Source organism: Vipera berus (genome assembly GCF_964194415.1).
Source record: "Vipera berus genome assembly, chromosome: 1".
Lineage (NCBI taxonomy): Eukaryota > Metazoa > Chordata > Lepidosauria > Squamata > Viperidae > Vipera > Vipera berus.
Window position 1 is genome coordinate 6,281,707 of NC_138202.1, and position 15,924 is coordinate 6,297,630.

At 48.5% G+C, this 15,924-nt stretch overlaps 1 protein-coding gene across 1 annotated transcript in view; it reads right to left on the reverse strand.

Annotated features, from left to right (window-relative positions):
* Window positions 1-2,331: 2,331 nt before the first annotated feature.
* The window catches only part of PTPRS (protein tyrosine phosphatase receptor type S), a 179,950-nt gene continuing 166,357 nt past the window's right edge, over window positions 2,332-15,924 (reverse strand). The window contains exons 28-30 of the mRNA XM_081321595.1: window positions 12,373-12,527; window positions 5,800-5,935; window positions 2,332-2,934 (exon numbers count right to left, since the gene is read on the reverse strand). Coding sequence (XP_081177721.1) covers window positions 2,866-2,934; window positions 5,800-5,935; window positions 12,373-12,527 — 360 coding nt within the window. The 3' untranslated portion in view covers window positions 2,332-2,865. The remainder of the gene's footprint in view (window positions 2,935-5,799; window positions 5,936-12,372; window positions 12,528-15,924) is intronic.

Sequence of the window (15,924 nt, forward strand, 5' to 3'; positions counted from 1 at the left end):
TGGACTTCAACTCCCAGAATTCCCGAGCCAGCATGAGGGAACTATGGCCCCTTCGTGACTCGTAGACTTCAACTCCCAGAATTCCCCAGCCAGCATGGCTCAGCTTGGAAATCTCTCCTTTTCCCCTCAGCATGGCTGGCTCGGGAATTCTGGGAGTTGAAGTCCACGAGTCATCAAAGAGCCAAGCTTGCCTAGCCCTGACCTAGATGTTTAATTGTTGCCGGAAATGATCCCTCAGAAGCGACAGTAGGACTTGAACCCAGGCCTGGGAAGGGTGGAGGATATATATATATATATATTTGATCCAGAGAGGCCAATGCCCACCTTGCCAGGGGAAAGAGGGCAATTTTCGGAGGGTCCCTTCTTCTTCCTCCCAAGGAGGCACACCAAAGCGGTTCTCTCCTCCCTACAACCCTGCGAGGTAGGTTAGGCTAAAAGCAGGAGAGTGACCAGCCTGAGGCCACCCTGTATTTTAAGGCTGAGCAGAACTTTGGAGCTGCGTTTTTGTCCACTCGGACACGTTCCAGCCAGCGTCCACCAACATTTCCCCCCCCCCCGACCCCAAAATGGGAAATGTAGATGTTTTGACCCCTTCCTGGACTGGCAAAGGGCACTATGGATGATTTTAAATTGGATTTTTCCCCCCCTTTCAGGGAAGCAAGGGAGATTCTGGGTGGGTGTTCTCTGGATGCAAAGGCAGCGTGATTTTGGGGGGCCTTGGGGTGTTCCCACTGGGTCTGGAAGAGATTGAGAAATGGGGCAATTCAGGGGCAAAAGACACACACGCACGCACGCACACACACACACAGACACACACACAGGCGTTTCGCCCTCTCCAGCATCCTTAACTTCACCCCCTCTGGCCAGGCTCCCCCCCCCAATGGCTTAGAGGAGAGATGAACAGCAATCCTAATAATTCTTGGGAAAAAAGAAAAAAAAGAAAAAAAGCAGCAACGTTTTTGTGTGAGCAGTGAGCCCTTTCCTTCCTCTTCCTCTTCCTCCTCCTCCTCCTCCTCCTCCTCTCATTTTTTTTTAAATGGTAGAAAAGCAATATGTAAAAGTAGCAATTATTTCGCACGGCGTTTCTCTTATGTCACACAACCATTACACGTTAACATTTCTACAGTGAAAAAATAGACTTGTCTTTAAACATAATATGAACAAATAAGTAGGTTTTTTTTTGTAAATTCATTGACATATTCTTTTGTATTTTTTTTTACATATTTTTTTAAAAAAGGAGGGGAAAAAAAATTACACTATTAAAAAAAAAAGAGACCCAGGAAATAAAAAAAAAAAAAGGAATAAATGTCACTTATAAGAGTTTACATCGATACCTTTTTAAAGAAAGCCACTCGGTGGGTGGGTGGGTGGGTGGGTGGGGGGCGGAGGGGGGGGCCCTAACCCTTACCCAAATCCTTGCAGTCTTGTTTATTCTGCCTGGATTGCGTGTCCCTTTTTTGGACATTAAGGTAGCCCACACGGGCTTCCTCTCTCCCCAAAATCCACAGGCTCTCTTCGCATCTGCCGTTTTTCTCTTTGGCATCAGGGAAGGGGAAGTTAAAACGCCCACAAAAAATAAATGAGAGCAACAACGTCGACAACAACAACGGGGGGGCGAAAAAAAAAAAAAGAGAGAGACTAGTTTGGATGAAAAGCAAGGGGGTGGGTGGGAAATTCCTAAAAACGAAACGAAACGAAACAAAAAAAAAAAAAGAAATTGGAACTCGTGTGAAATGTACTTCAAATCTCCCTGGCCCCCACTCTTTTTGGAATCTGGAGAACAGAAGGTAACCTGGAAATGCCTTTGCCGATTTCCAAAAATTCAAAGTTTAGTTCGCGGGCGGGCGGGCGGGCGGGTGGGTAAGCCGCAAATACTGTGGATTTATTATTATTATTATTATTATTTTTGCAAAAATGTGAAATGCCTGAGGGCGTGGGAGGACTCGTTTATTGCCTGTTCTGGTTTGCATTTTGACGTTAAAAGAGGTTGCAGTGGTAAAGGGAGAGGAATGTTGAAAGTGTTTCGAGAAGCTAAGCTGAAAAAGAAGCCGCAGGACAGCCAAAAATAAACCCCCACCCCCACCCCTTGGTGTGTGTGTGTGTGTGGAAACGGAGTCCTGCCACCCCGGACCTGACGCAAAATTTGCTTGGTTTGCCTCTGAATTTTGCACGCCTAATGTGGCCACCTTTAAGTCCGTCCGTGAGATTAGTACGGTAGTTCAACTGAAGCCTTAAAAAAAAAGTTACTTGTTGGGGGCCAAATTCTTCTCTTGCTATTCAACCCATCAGCTCTTTAGTTTCTCTCTCTCTCTCTCTCTCTCTCTCTCTCTCTCTCTCTCTCTCTCTGTATCTCTGCTTATTGACCACGGTTGTCTCCAACCGGACGGCTGTCCTCCAAGTTGTGTGGACGAGGCCAACGTCTGCCGCAATAGGAAAAAAAGTTTGGCACGGTCCCTGGTCCAGGTGCACGCGGTCCGTGCGTGCTCTCCACACCGTCATCGCCAGATGAGGTACGGACAACAAGTTCGCCACTTAAAAAGATGGAAAAGAAGAAGAAGAAGTGGGGGGGGGGGAAAGCCCCAACCTGGGGATGCTCTGGGGTTTCCCAACGCAAGCCGAGAGTCCCTTTCGGAGATGCAGTGGAGCCTCCGGAGAAGGAGAAGGGGGGGGGGGAGCGTCACGGCTGCCTCCTTCCTGGCGGAGCATCCGGAACGGGTGGATGGATGGGAGAGGCAACTGTTTTTTTTGTTGTTGATTTTTCTGAGTCAGTCTGTAGGTATTTAGAAAGGTCGAGGCTAGCTTCGGGTCGCAAAAGTGTTAGGAGTCTGCACAACGAATGGCTTTTGAAAAGTTCCCTTTTGCTCATTATGTTGCATAGTGGTCGAAGCTTCCCAGGTACTCCAGCGCAGCCTGATAGCAGAACTGGTACTCGTCCTGGGAGGGGCAAGGAAGAGAGAGGAGCCGGGTTACTGCCAGACAGAGTTTTGCTCAATTACTCACTTATTGATTGATTCCTACAATTTATTTTATTTCTTTGCCTCCTGCTGCCTTTATTGTTTGTTCAAGCAAATAATAAAATATATCCGACGCAATTTCTACCTCCCGTTTTCTCCGCCACAACAACCCAGTGAGGTGGTCTGGGCGGAGGGAGAGGGATTGGCTCAGAGTCACCCAGCTGGCTTTCGTGGCTAAGGCGGGACTAGAACTCACCGTCTCCTGGTGATTGGCCCAAAGTCATCCAGCCAGGCTTTATGTCTAAGGCGGGACTAGAACTCTCTGTCTCCTGGTGATTGGCCCAAAGTCACCCAGCTGGCTTTTGTGGGTAAGGCGGGACTAGAACTCACCGTCTCCTGGTGATTTGGCCCAAAGTCACCCAGCTGCCTTTTGTGGCTAAGGTGGGACTAGAACTCACCGTCTCCTGGTGATTGGCCCAAAGTCACCCAGCTGGCTTTCATGCCAAAGGCGGGACTAGAACTCACAGTCTCCTGGTGATTGGCCCAAAGTCACCCAGCTGCCTTTTGTGGCTAAGGTGGGACTAGAACTCACCGTCTCCTGGTGATTGGCCCAAAGTCACCCAGACAGCTTTCACGTCTAAGGCGGAACTAGAACTCGCCGTCTCCCTGTTTCTAAGTCTGATGTCTTATTGTCTTACTGTTTTAAACTTTTTATAATTTAGTTTATCGGATTGTAAACTCCCCAGTTTTGCGTGCAAGCGAGATAGGCAGCGATGGATTTTGATAAATAAATAAATTGCACTACAAATGCAGAAGAAACCAAAATGAAGCAGTTAGAGACCCACGCAGGTCCTTGTTTATTGGATCTGTAAAGCGGGGGCTTCCTTGAAGATCTCTGGCTGATTGGAGTGGATTACAGAACAGACCTATAAAGCGGACCAGGCTGAAGAAAACGCACAGGATCTATGCCACATTTGGGAGATTCCTGTCCAAGTGGGAATTTGAACTCTGGGCTCACCAGCCCTGGCCTAGTCTCAAGGCTCTGCCTGGGCTGGCATATATCTGCAGGAGGGGGTTTGCAGAAATAGCTTGGCGCATCCTAAAGACCCACGGGTTGAGGAGTGGAAGGCCTTCAGCTGGATCTGGTGGCCTTTCCCAAAAAGCTGAGGTCGAAATGTGCAAGATTTTGCCGAAAGGGGGCGGAGCTTTGATCAAGACATGTGCCCGGATTGGCGGGAATTTGCCCCTGTCCTCCTAGGAATTCACTGATGGGCCTGCACCCGGCATGCCACAACCTGGATACAGCTACCAAATTATCCCCATCCCACTAGGGATTTCTCTTCCTCTTTTGAAAAACGCAGTCCGATGTTGGTTTGATCGCTAAGAGGGCTTCCCATGGTCCCCATCTCCTGTCTGAGGAAGATCCTGCGTGCAAATCTACATCAAGCCTCCCAGATTTTGCTACCTCACAGGAGGAAAGGGCCCTCCATGGAAGGGGTGACTGATTGTCTTCGATGGCCATCAGCAGACATTATCCGCACCCTGGCCCCCATTTTGGAGCAAGGAGGCAGCCAGGGAAAGGATGGGGTGGAGGCAGAGCTTTGGCGGAGGGGTCATAGGAGAAGCGCCAACGCCCCCTTCTTTCCCCTGGCCCACAGGTCGGCAACCTGCGGCTCTGGAACTGCATGCGGCTCTTTTAGCCTTCTCCTGTGGCTCCCAGTCCTCCTCCGCCATTTGCAGAGAGAAAGAGACAGAGGGAGGCACTTGCGCTTCCCTTCTCTCTCTCTTTCTCTCTCTCTCTCTCTCTTTGTCTGTCTGTGTAAAAGAGAGTGGCCTCACGCTGTTCTCGGAGAAGCTGACAAGCTTATTGGGCAGAGCTCCTGCCTTTGCTGCATCTCCACAGGAAGCAGCAGAGACCACTGGCAGGAGAGAGCCAGCCCAATAAGAATGTGTGTCAGCTTGTCCAAGAACAGCCTGGAGCCAGCTGGCCAGGTGAGCAGAAGATCGGGGAGAGAGAGGGAGGGGAAGGGAGAGAGAGGAAGGGAGAGAGAGAGAGAGGGAGAGAAAGAGGGAGAGAGAGAGAGGGAGGGAGAGGGAGAGAGGAAGAAGGAGAGAGGGAGAGGGAAAGAGTGAGAGAGGGAGGGAGGGAGAGTGAGAGAGGGAGAGAGAGGGAGGGAGGGGGAAAGAGGGAAAGAGAGAGAGGGGGAGGGAGAGAGAGGGAGAGAAAGGGAGGGAGAGGGAGAGAGGGAGAAAGAGGGAGGGGGAGGGAGAGAGAGGGAGGGTGAGAGAGGGAGGGGGAGGGAGAGGGCAAGAGAGGGAGGGCAAGAGAGGGAGGGAGAGAGGGAGGGAGAGAGAGAGGGAGGGAGAGAGAGGGAGGAAGAGGGAGAGGGAGAGGGAGGGAGAGGGAGGGAGGGAGAGAGAGGGAGGGAGAGGGAGAGAGAGAGGGAGGGAGGGGGAGGGAGAGAGGGAAAGAGAGAGAGAGGGAGGGAGAGAGAGGGAGAGGGAGAGAGAGAGGGAGAGAGAGAGGGAGGGAGAGAGGGAGAAGGGAGGGGGGAGAGGAAGAGAGAAGGAGAGAGGGAGGGAGAGAGGGAGAGGAAGAGAGAGAGGGAGGGGGAGGGAGAGAGAGGGAGAGAGAGAGAAAACTCATGCACAGTGCCTCTATTTCTTTTTAATTAAACTCTTCAACCAAGATCCCCTCCTCGCGTGCGCACGCGTGATTTTTCCCCTCTGGCAAACGGGTCCAATTGGCTCTTTGAGTGTTTAAGGTTGCCGACCCCTGCGCCTGGCCGAATCCTCCCGAGTCTTGGGGCGGGGGGCGGGACCCCAGTGAAGCCCTCCTTCTCACCTCTGTCTGCACCATGGCGGGCCGTTGTGTCCTCAGCATCTTCACGGTCTGAAAGATGTCCACCACCCCTTCGTAGCGCATCCTCTCCAGCACGATGCTTAGCGTGATGAAAACGCCGGTTCTGCCTACTCCCGCACTGCCAAGAAAGAAGAGAGGGGGTGTCGATTTGTGTGTGTGTGTGTGTGTGTGTGTGTGTAGGGGCTGCGGGAAAGCCGTCGACTGCCTTCTTTCACAAGGCTAAGCGTGAAGAAGACATCCATAAGCTGCCTCGGTCCAAAGAGGCTGGACTACAAGTTCTCTCGTTCCCAGGAGGGTTGCCGAGACAGAAGAATGAGGGCGGCGGAGGGCCTTGGATCTGAAGGCAAGAGACGGGCCTTGAAAGAAAGGCACTCTTTAAAGCAGCTGCCTCCCCCAGCTGCAGCACAATGCTGAGAAAGGACACAGTGGCTTTTCATGAGCCGCCGATGGAAAGTCTAGCACAGTCCCACCAGCTCTGCCTGCCAGCCCTGGCTTAATCGGCCTGCCAATGAACGCAAGGCCCCCCCCCCCAAGCACAATGAGGGCTAATAGAGGCACTCTTAAATTCAGTCCAGCCTGGGACCAGCTTTTCTGGCAGGTACTGAGGTCAATAACATGGTCTGTCCAAATCTTTCGTGCATCCATTTCTTGGAGTCAAAGCAAACGCTACACTCTCACCACTGGCCACTGGCTCAGAAGACAAAAAGGGAAAGGAACGGATCCTATCCTATCCTATCCTATCCTATCCTATCCTATCCTATCCTATCCTATCCTATCCTATCCTATCCTATCCTATCATCCATATCATTCCATTCCGTTCCGTTCCATTCTTGTATTTTATTATAGAATAGAATAGAGCTGGAAGGGACCTTGGAGGTCTTCTAGTCCAGCCCCCTGTTCAACCAGGAGAACCTACACCATCTCAGACAGGTGAATATCCAGTCTCCTCTTAAAAATTCTCCGGTGATGGAGCGCCCACAATTTCTGGTGGCCAGCTGTTCCACTGGTTGATTGTCCTCACTGTCAGGAAGTTTCTCCTTAGTTCCAGGTTGCTTCTCTCTTTGATCAGTTTCCAACCATTGTTTCTTATCCTTCCCTCTGGTGCTTGGGTGAACAACCTGGCCCCCCTCTGCCTTGTGGCAGCCCCTCAGATACTGGAACACGGCTATCATGTCTCCCCCATTTCTTCTTTTCTTTAGACTGGCCAAACCCAAGTCCCGCAGCCGTTCTTCGTATGTTTTAGCCTCCAGCCTTTTGATCATCTTAGTCGCTCTTCTATGAATTTTTTCCAAACTCTCAACATCTTTTTTGTGATATGGTGACCCAAATTAGCTGCAGTATTATATTTAAATTTATTTAAATATAATTTATTATAATTTATATTTTATGGTCAGACCACACTTCGACTATTGCACCAGGTTTGGTCACCACGATATAAAAAATATTTGAGACTCTGGAAAGAGTGCAGAGAAGAACAGGAAAGATGAATAAGGGTACCAGAGGCTAAAATATATGAGAAACAGTTGCAGGAATTGGGTACCTTTTGTCTAGTGAAGAGAAGGACGAGGGGAGACATGATAGCCGTGTTCCAGTATCTCAGGGGCTGCCCCAAAGAAGAGGGAGTCAAGCTATCCCCCAAAGTGCCTGAAGGCAGGACAAGAAGCAACGGATGGAAACGGATCAAGGAGAGAAGCAACCTAGAACTAAGGAGAATCTTCCTGTGACAGTGAGCACAAAATCAACGGAGCGACTTGCCTCCAGAAGTTGTGGGTGCTTCATCACTGGAGTTTTTTAAGAAGAGAGTGGACAACCATTTGTCTGAAATGGTACAGGGTCTTCTGCTTGAGCATGTTGTGATTCAGGGTCAGCCTGTGGGTTCGGCAGTTGGGTCGGACGATTCAGAGGAGGAGGAGGGGGGTGTTGGAGAGGTTGCTGAGGGTGTTGGAGAGCTTGCTGATGAGAGCCCTCAGCCAGGCCCCTCCCACCTGGTTACGACACAGACACAGCTGTGTGAGCCTGACAGCGTGGATGAAGATGACCCACAGCTGGCCCTGTTCAGGACGCCCGACGCAGGAGGCAGTCAATCAGGAGTAAACAGAGGAAGGCAATGGGGCACCTCGGAAGGAGGCAGAGAGAAGCCACACCCTGAACTGCATAAAAGGGGAATGCGTGGGAGGGCTGGTTTGCTGAAGGCAACCATTTGAATAGCTCCTGTTTCATGGTTCGTGTCTTGTTTTTGCTCTGTTTGCTTTTGTGTCCATAAATTTGGCAGGCTTAGTTCTAGCCTCTTGCCTTCTTGTAAAGGGGTTGTCCCTTCTTTATCTGCAGGGCCGGTAGTAGGCTGGTACAGAACAGTGCATTGGGTTGGACTAGAAGACCTAATATTCTGTTATTTGAAATGATTAAAAAATAATAATATTTTAAGTGTTAAGCTGCCCAGAGTAGCTTTTCAGAATGAGATGGTCGGGGTATAAATTTAATAAATCAATAACGCAATGGGTCTCTAGTTCCTTTGCCAGGAAAGCAGTTGTGTACGCTGCCGCCTACACAGTTAGCATCCTCTGTCCCCACTTGAGGATGCCAAGGAAAAACAGCTTGCCTAAAAAAAGAATTGGGAGCGAATCAGAAGACCTGCCAATTTGTCTCTAGGAACTACAGAGCCAACAGCTTGTAAATTTACCCCCCATCCCAGTTCTGGGCTGGAGTTGCAAGATTTCTTCGAGTTTAGCCAGCCAGGAGCAGAGGTAGAGAAGCAGATGGTGTCCACCACCCTCGAGACAGATCTCTCTGTGCCAAGGTGGATTTCCATAAGCCTAGGCAGAGAATCTGTAATCTGCCTACAATCCCCAAAAGCTTTTAATCATAGTTAGCAAGCAACGTCTGGGGGGATTTTATCTTCTGGAAGCTGGGAGGGCTCCCCACCCTTTGGGGTGTCTTAGGAAAAAGCTGGATGGGTTCTGTGTTCCTGAGATGGTCTTCTGAGTAGTTCGGAGTGGAAAGGTGAACAGAGACCAATGTGATCTGAATGCTCCCATCTAGCACTGATGATGTTCCCTAGTTGGGTAATGAGATGTCTGCAAGAAAACCACCAAGCTCAGAGAGCACCAAGGACCCCACAGTCCTCCTCCTCCTCCGTTCAACCTCCCCACCCTTGTAGCACTGATGATGTTACCTAGCTGGGTAATGAAACGTCTGCAAGAAAAACCCCAAGCTCACAAGAACACCAAGGACCCCACAGTCCTCCTCCTCCTCCTCTGTTCAACCTCCCAATCTTGTAGCACTGATGATGTTACCTAGCTGGGTAATGAGATGCCTGCAAGAAAACCACCACGCTCAGAGGGAACCAAGGACCCCACAGTCCTCCTCCTCCTCTGTTCAACCTCCCCACCCTTGTAGCCCACAGTCTTCCTCCTTCTCCTCCTCCGTTCAACCTCCCCACCCTTGTAGCACTTATGATGTTACGTAGCTGGGTAATGAAATATCTTCAAGACAACAAGCAAGCTCAGAGAGCACCAAGGACCCCACAGTTCTCCTCCTCCTCCTCCTCCTCTGTTCAACCTCCCCACCCTTGTGGCACTGACGATGTTACCTAGCTGGGTAATGAAACGTCTGCAAGAAAACCCCCAAGTCAGAGACCACCAAGGACCCCACAGTCCTCCTCTTTTTTCTCCTCCTCCTCCTCTTCCTCCTCACAACCCCCTCCCCCACTGATGCTCCTTATTTGACTAATGAACCCTCTACAAGAAAATAACCAATTTCTGAGAGCACCAAAGGCCTCACAGTTCAATCCTGAGCTCACCATTTCTCCTTGATTGGTAGACAATAGTCTGCTGAAATCTCCTATTCCCCCGAGCTGTAGAAAACGAGAATTTAAAGCTTTGCAATTGACCAAGAGGTCAACATCGCGCTGTTCAGCCAGCTAGTTCCTCCCTGCTCTACGGAGAAATCCTTTACCAATTAACAAGCCTGGCAAAGAAATGAAACCCATGGCGGAAGGGCTTCTTGCTAATCTGCAGGTGAGCGGGAGATCGGGACTAAAAGCTGCTCACAATTTATGTTTTAGGCAGGCGAAGTGGGTGGAGGGAAAGCGAAGGAGCAGAAGAGAACGGCCCAACTATATTAATTTTAGCTCCGGGAAGGGAAATACTAAAACGCTCGGGGACTAACGATCTGCCCGGCACGGAGAGCGGTAAAGAGGTCAGCGACGCCTGTGGTGCAAAATAAAAATTCGCCGCCATTAGATGCTCCTTTTTCCAAGACGGTTCGGCGTCTCGGCAATGGGAATGGCCCAGTTTTTCAGCTTGAGTCCGGGGGCTGAAGGACAAATCCTGCCAGGGATGGGAGCTATCCAGAGCCATCTGTAGGAACCAGATGGCAAGATAGGAGCTGGGACCCTGTGGTCCAAAAGCTGTTTTGCTCACCCCATTGCAGCCGACATCTTGAATTTTATGACCCTCTTCCCCTTCTGATTGCCAAGGACAGATCAGCTTTTAATCTAAACCAGGGGTCTTCAAACTTGGCCCTTTTATGACTTGTGGACTTGTGCACGCCTGGCTGAGGAATTCTGGGAGCTGAAGTCCACAAGTCATAGAAAGGGCCACGTTTGAAGACCCCTGATCTAAACCATCAATCAGAGAGTGGTTTTTCTCTTCCTTTCCTTCATTTAAAGTTAGCCGGACCACCAATGTAAAAAAAATTTTTTAATTCTCAAACGCAGTCCTTGACTTACAACCCTGCATTTTAGTGGCTGTTCAAAGTCACAACGCCACGGAAAAGAGTGACTTGCGGCCATTTTTCCCCACACTTAACCACCGTTGCACCATCCCCATGGTCATGTAATCAGAACTGGGACGCTGGGCAACTGACTCGTATTTATGACGGTTCCAGCGTCCTGGGTTGACGGGATCCCGTTTTGGGAGCTTCTGATAAGCAAAGTCCAAAGGGAAACCAGATTCATTTAAACAACCGTGTCGCTAGTTGAACAATTGCAGCAGTTCGTTTAACAAGTGTGGTAAGAAAGATCGTCTAAGGGGGAAAAACTCGTTTAATGTTTGCTTAGCAATGGAAATTTTGGGCTCAGGCAGACTGGTATAAACAGCCAGAAAGTCCCAAAAAGGCTGATTTATTTTCCTTTAGCACAGAGGTCCCCGAACTTTTGGGCACCAGGGACTGGTTCCGTGGAGAGGTTTTTCCACGGACTGCAGAGTGCGTGGTTTTGTCTGGTGCCTGCATCCCGTGGATGGGGCTTTGCTTGTTTGTGCGGCCCAGTGGCTGACATGCTACGGCCCAGTAACAAGAAGACGGAGTCAAGCTATTCTCCAAAGAACCTGAAGACAGGAGAAGAAGCAACAGATGGAAACTAACCAAGGAGAGAAGCAACGTAGAACTAAGGAGAAACTTCCCAACAGTTAGAACAATTAACCAGTGGAACAAGGTGCCTCTAGAAGCTCCAACTCTGGAAGTTTTTAAGAAGAGACTGGACAGCCATTTGTCTGAAATGGTATAGGGTTTCCTGCTTGAGCAGGCGGTTGGACTAGATGACCTCCAAGGTCCCTTCCATCATCATCATCATCATTATTATCATCCCATTGCAATGAGGACCATGTGGTATAGCAGTTTCCAAAAGGACAGCTATAGGCCAATGGCCCCGAAGCTGGACTTAAACTAACATTTTTATACCTTTCTTCTAACGATTGCCCAGAGATAGTCGTTATCTTGCAAAATCCATTCCTCGTTCTTTTGTGCTGAGCGGCAGCTTCCACGTACACCCGTGTAGATCTGAAACCTCTATCCATCTGCTACTTTCCATTTCCTCTTTTCCCACGGTTACAATACTCGTGTTCCAAATCTACACAGAACCACCTACTTTGCAATGTCATATTGCACAAAGCTCAGCGGATTACAAATAATAATACCTCCGTATTGTGAAACAGTGCAAAGTTCAAGCCAGAGCTTTAAATCACCACCGATGGTGGGGCCTGTCTCAGGTTCGTTCCAGCCTCATTGTCAACGCTGCTGCTAACATCGGATGTTCTTGCTTTGACCACATATGGAGATGCAGCCTTTTTCTTTCCTATGCTTTAGTCTTAGAATTAGACGACACCAGGGGAGGAGGAGGAACGTCATGGGAGTTAAGTTAGACATAACAATATTGTAAAAGTGTATGAACTCAGGGGCTTTGGAAATAAGAGATGATAAGAGACGGGGGGGGGGGGGGGTGTTGGAGAACAGGAGGGGGAAACCTGCAATTCAAACTAATTGAAGAAGGTGATTTATGACTGCTAATTAGAGGAGGGAATGGTGCTTGATACTATGTGCTAAGGGGAGGAGAGTTCAGATTTTGGCTTCCACCATGTACTTGCCAAAGCTATGCTACTGAAATAAAGGTTCTTTAAGGTAAACAACGCCTTGAAGTTCTTTGAGGAGTTTCATATGTTGGAACCATGACAGTCATCTTGTTATATGAGGAGGGGGCTATATTTCTGCCTCCCACAGCAAGGTAAGGAAATCTTTGGTGTTTGGGGAAAGAAAGAGGTGCTTTGGCTGTATATATACCTGCAGTGGACCGAAATTGGCCCATCTTGCCCAAACTGCTCCTTCGTTTTGTGCACCTGCCCAATGAAATCGATAAAGCCTTCACCGGATTTTGGCACGCCTTGCTCCGGCCAGTCGGTGAACTGGAACTGACGCACGGTTCTTGATTGCCCGTCCTGGGGAAAAGAAAAATGAAAAAAAAAAGGCAGAGTTGAAGATGTAAAAACAGAACCGGTGCAAGAGAACGAAGTATCTCGGGAAGTCAGTAAATTTTCAAACCTGAAGGAACGCAGGTAGTCCTCGACCTGCAGCCATTCATTTAGCAACTGTTCCAAGCTACAAGTGTAATGTAGTGGGTCCGACGCAAGGAAGAGACGCCAGCCGGAGTACGTGTTCAGCTCTTTATTGTGGGGGATGCGTACTGAGGAACAAGGGCTACCTGGCCTCCTTATATACCTGGCCAGGGAGGCAGCCAGCCAATGGGGTTGGCCCTAGGTTTCCCGCCGAAACTAGGTTTCCCACCAAAACCGTCCAGGCCAATGCCCCCTAGTGGCTGTTGCTATGCAGATGCCTGCAACTGGATACATAACAACAAGGGCACAGGAAAAAGTGACTTTACTCCTGGTCCTCGCACTTACGACGCTCGGCTAGCCATATGTTCATGACAGTTGCAGCATCCCAAGGTCACGGGATGGCTCACTCATGACCTTCCCAGTCAGCTTCAGACAGAAAAACTCAATGGAGGAAGCTGGATTCATTTAATAACCATGTGTTTCCCTTAACATCTATAATAACAATAAAGTTGGAAGGGACCTTGGAGGTCATCTAGTCCAACCCCCTGCTCAGGCAGGAAACCTATACTATTTCAGACATATGGGTGTCTAGTCTCTTCTTAAAAACTTCCAGTGTTGGAGCATTCACAACTTCTGGAGGCAGGTTGTTCCACTGATTTAATTGTTCTCACTATCAGGAAATTTCTCCTTAGTTCTAGGTTGCTTCTCTCCTTGGTTAGTGTCCATCCGTTGATTCTTTTCCTGCCTTCGGGCGCTTTGGAGAATAGCTTGACTGCCTCTTCTTTGGGGCAGCCCCTGAGATATTGCTATCATGTCCCCTCTTGTCCTTCTCATTAAACTAGACATACCCAATTCCAGCAACCGTTCCTTATATCTGCTCACTTAACCTGGGTTGTAAAACTGAGGCGCGACTCGCTTAGCAACTCTTACTTAGCAACAGAAATTCTGATCCCAACTGTGCTCATAAGCCGAGGACTACCTGTATTAGAAATATCTGCAGATCATTTGGTTTTTTGCTTCTCTAGTACAAATAAAGTTTATTTTGGTGTATTGTGTGTGTGTGTGTGTGTGTGTGTGTGTGTGTGTGTGTGTGTGTGTGTGTGTGTTTTAATCTCATCCCTCACCCGAGGAATGTTCATGGCTCCACATCCACAAAACATTCCTCTGATTCTGCTGGTCTTTAGAAAAGCTGTAATACAGGGGTCTTCAAACGTGGCCCTTTTATGACTTGTGGACTTCAACTCCGGGAGTTGAAGTCCACAAGTCATAAAAGGGCCACGTTTGAAGACCCCTGCTTTAAAAAAAATGGTTTATTCCCCCGGTGTTGGACTCAGGATAAGCAAAGTGAGGCAGCTGAGCCATTATTGATAATATTGGCTGTTGCTTTAACCTTGGCTTGTTTCCACTTGTAAGCTGCCCAGAATCACTTGATTTAGCTTAGCTGGTCGTTATCAATGCTTTACATAAACAAATAGGTTAAGAATTCCAGGGTGTGTGTGTGTGTATGTGTGTCAAAAAACTCTTTACCCACATCCAGCACTGCCCCCCTTTTTAGGTGCATTAAAAAAAAAAACTGCAGAACAAAGCAAAAGCATCCAAAGCAAGAGATGCAGCTGAAGGAGGAGAGGCAGGCTGAGAAATTCCAGAAAAAAAATAAAATAAAATAAAAATAAAACGCGTGAGGATTTGTTAACGAAGGAACGAAGGTCTCAGTTTGAGGATCTGGCAAAGGACAAAAGATCCAGTTTCAATCCTTCCTTAGCTGCCAACTGAGCAGTGACCTGGACAAGACCTTCTCACTCAACGTAGGTCTACCTCTCACGTCTGGGGCGAGGCTGATACTCAGGTGAGAGAAAGTGAATTTATGGGCCGAGTCACGCTGATGGCTCAGGTAAAGACTTTCCTGCGCTTCTTTCAGGAGCAGGAGACGAAGGTAAGGATTTTTTAAAAATTGAGCAATATTCAGGGTGACACGGCTCACTGTCTCTCACCCAAGGAGGGAGGGGGAAAAAAAAAGAGAAAGAAAAGGCAGAGGTGGGTTTTTACGTCCTTCAGAAGCAGGAAAAAACCTGGGAAATAAATGCAAACGAATGAAAACCGCCCAAAGAGGAACAATCTGCTGAGAGAAAGCACAGCGGGGTGTGTGTGTGTGTGTGTGTGTGTGTGTTGAGGATTTCATACCAGAATTCATCCAGATGGAATAAAAGGGACTTCAGGAACAGGTGTGTGTGTGTGGGTGTGGGGTGTGTGTGGGGTGGTGTTATGCATTGCAGTGGTGTAATTTTGAAGAGAGAGGAAAGCCAGGGGCAAGAGGTGAACTAGAAAACGCCTTTCATCTTTTTTGCTCGTTCTAAATTTTCTCTCTGTAGAATTGTCAAGTTGAAACAAAAGTCACGGATCGGAGATCAGGGGGTTTGGACAATCATGATATAATATAATAAAAAAAAGGAATTTATTGAACGGTTGCTGGAATTGGGTATGTCTAGTTTAATGAAAAAGAAGAAAGAGGGGTGACATGATAGCCATCTTCCAGTATCTCAGGGGCTGCCCCAAAGAAGAGGGAGTCAAGCTATTCTCCAAAGCGCCCGAAGGCCGGGCAAGAAGCAACGGATGGAAACTAACCAAGGAGAGAAGCAACCTGGAATTAAGGAGAAATTTCCTGACAGTGAGGACAATTAACCAGTGGAAAAACCTGCCTCCAGAAGCTGTGAATGCTCCAACACTGGAAGTCTTTAAGTGGACAGTCATTTGTCTGAAATGGTACAGGGTCTATTGCCTGAGTAGGGGGTTGGACTAGATGACCTCCAAGGTCCCTTCCAACTCTTGTTATTCTGTTTTGTTCCACTTTGGACAGTTACCCGGGGAGATGTATATGAAAGCAGAACCCCTAACTTTAATTGTGCGGTGGGGCGAGGATAATGCCTGAGCTATTTTCAGATCTTTGGTGCAACACATAGGCAGATGGTGCTCTTAGCATTTGTAAACTGCTTTGACCATCATCCACTGCTCAGAAGATCAGGCGATACATTACTTGAGCTGTGCAGCATTTCAGGCTTTATAAGGCAAGTCCTGCCTGGAAACTGCGTCTGGCCTTTGTGTTTGAGACGGAAAAATATATATGAAATTTTGACTTTGGGATTGGCTGATTAGATTAAGACTTCCAACCACAATTCAGCCTGGAATTTCTGTTGCTAAGCAAGACAGTTGTTAAGCGAGCTTTGCCCCATTTTACAACCTGTCTTGCCACAGTTGTTTAGTGAATCACTGCAGTCGCTAAGTG